Below are 2,500 nucleotides of genomic sequence, written 5' to 3' on the forward strand. Positions count from 1 at the left end.
GTTAGTTTCTTGGCCACAATGACGATTGTTTCTTGGCCATGACGACGTTAGTTTCTTGGCCATAATGATGTTCATTTCTAGCATAGTATTCACCGGTGGTTGGGCACCTGAAATCTACACAGTCGTTGTCGCCACGAACAAAACACAAATACTGATCAGCATGCAGAAGCGAACAGATAGGTGTTGATTCAACGATGTGGCAAATTGAGCTGTGTGCTGCTGACAATCACCCGCTGTCTTATCCTCAGCGGATTGTGGATTATGTGTTAGAATATGACGAGAGTCACACACACACACACACACACACACACACACACACACACACACACACACACACATAGAGGATGGATGGGGGAAAGAAGAGAGAAAGAGGGAGACTTAGAAAGTGAAGAGGTAGACTGATAACAGATAAGTAGATAGAGAGCGAGGAGACATATATATATATATATATATATATATATATATAGAGAGAGAGAGAGAGAGAGAGAGAGAGAGAGAGAGAGAGCACTGAACATTGAAACGTTCGATATTTTAAGCTGTAGTGTACATCTCTAGTGACATGGGGGTGCAAATGAGATAATCAATTGTGAAAGCAATAAATTTAAAAAAAAAAAACAACTAACGAAAAAAAAAAGGAACAGAAAATAAACTACCTCTCGACCATTTTTCCATATCCAATTCTTTTCTTTTTCTTACTTTATCAACGGTCACAAGGAGAGAGAGAGAGAGAGAGAGAGAGAGAGAGAGAGAGAGAGAGAGAGAGAGAGAGAGAGAGAGAGAGAGAGAGAGAGTCACACACACAGAGACAGAGAGAAGGACAGAGATAGAGACAGAGAAAGTGAGAGCGAGAGAGAGAGAGAGAGAGGGAGAAAGAGAGAGGGAGAGAGAGAGAGAGAGAGAGAGAGAGAGAGAGAGAGAGAGACAGACAGACAGACAGACAGAGAGAGAGAGAGAGAGAGAGAGAGAGAGAGAGGAAGTCTGATCTCTTATCGGTTGCCAACTTACGCTCTTCCGGCTCGGGTTCTTCCACTTCCTTGGAATCTTTTCGCTTTAGAGAGGCGCCTTTCTTGGTCTGAAACAGAAATCGATCCCGCAATCCGTTTAGTTTTCATTCCTCGGCCTGCTCATCTTTCACAGATACACATAGATAGCACACACACACACACACACACACACACACACACACACACACACACACACACACACACACAAACACACACACACACACACACATATATATATATATATATATACATATATATATATATATATATATATATATATAGAGAGAGAGAGAGAGAGAGAGAGAGAGAGAGAGATGCAGATAGGCAGGCAGATGCAGAGACACACAGACATACACCACAGACAGAGACAGACAGACAGACAGGAAGGCAGGCAGGCAAACAGACAGACAGACATGTCATCAGAGTAGCAGACAGGCAGACAGATATATAGTCAGACTAGCAGGCAGGCAGACAGACAGACAGATATGTATACACACACACACAGGTCATCTACCTATATGCCTGGAAACCAACATGCCATGATTCTAACGGACTCAATGAACCTCATACAGAAAACTGAAAGAGAATGGGAAGCCAAGAGTGGCATGGCATGAGGCCAAGCGCAACTTTCAGATTCAAAAACTGACATGGTCATACTGCACGAGAGACATGCAGGTGTTAAGTGAAATGAGCGAGCTGACACACTTGCTGGTAACGCAATAACAACGAGCGGCCTTCATCTAGGAAAATCGGAAATCCTCAGAAAAATCAAAGAATACCAAAAAGAACAGGTACAAGGCCATCACATCATCGATCGCCTCTAAGGAATAAAGGAAGAGAGAGGGAGCGGCCGAAAGTCTAGCATGAAAGGTAGAGCACGATGTTTTACAAATCAAACGAATATTGCCATCATTTCCAAACCAACTTTGCGCAAATTTCATCAAAACGGAACAGAATCTCTGTGGGCTTTTCTAAATACAACAGACCGAGCAACACGCTAGACGCCACGTTCCTGGCATCAGAGATCTTTTCCCATCCCTCATGCGGCCAATCAATGGCAGCCTGTGTGTGTGTGTGTGTGTGTGTGTGTGTGTGTGTGTGTGTGTGTGTGTGTGTGTGTGTATGTGTGTGTGTGTGTGTGTGTGTGTGTGTGTGTGTGTGTGTGTGTGCCGTGGAAGCTGCGATACGAAGCCTAGGAATGAGTGTGTGCAGGAGGGGGTGGGGGGTGATTTGGGAGATGGTGTGAGTGTGTGTGTGTGTCGGGGCTCGTGTACGTTCATATGTATTTGTTTGTGCTTTCATATCTGTGAAACGGCATGTTTGTTGTATATCTGTTATGCATGTGTGTGTATGTGTGAATGTGTGTCTACATGTTTTACATTTGTTTGCTTATTTGCTTATTTAATATCATTGTTGTCTTTTTATTTTATTTTTGTTTATTTATTAATTATTATTATTATTATTATTAATATTATTTATCTTTAAAAAATATTTTC

General features: G+C 42.3%; 1 protein-coding gene across 1 annotated transcript in view; it reads right to left on the reverse strand.

Moving 5' to 3' along the window:
* LOC143286309 (uncharacterized) overlaps positions 1-2,500 on the reverse strand; it is a 481,716-nt gene that overhangs the window by 79,825 nt on the left and 399,391 nt on the right. The window contains exon 11 of the mRNA XM_076593847.1: positions 1,006-1,072. Coding sequence (XP_076449962.1) covers positions 1,006-1,072 — 67 coding nt within the window. The remainder of the gene's footprint in view (positions 1-1,005; positions 1,073-2,500) is intronic.

Source organism: Babylonia areolata, chromosome 10 (assembly GCF_041734735.1).
Source record: "Babylonia areolata isolate BAREFJ2019XMU chromosome 10, ASM4173473v1, whole genome shotgun sequence".
Classification (NCBI taxonomy): domain Eukaryota; kingdom Metazoa; phylum Mollusca; class Gastropoda; order Neogastropoda; family Buccinidae; genus Babylonia; species Babylonia areolata.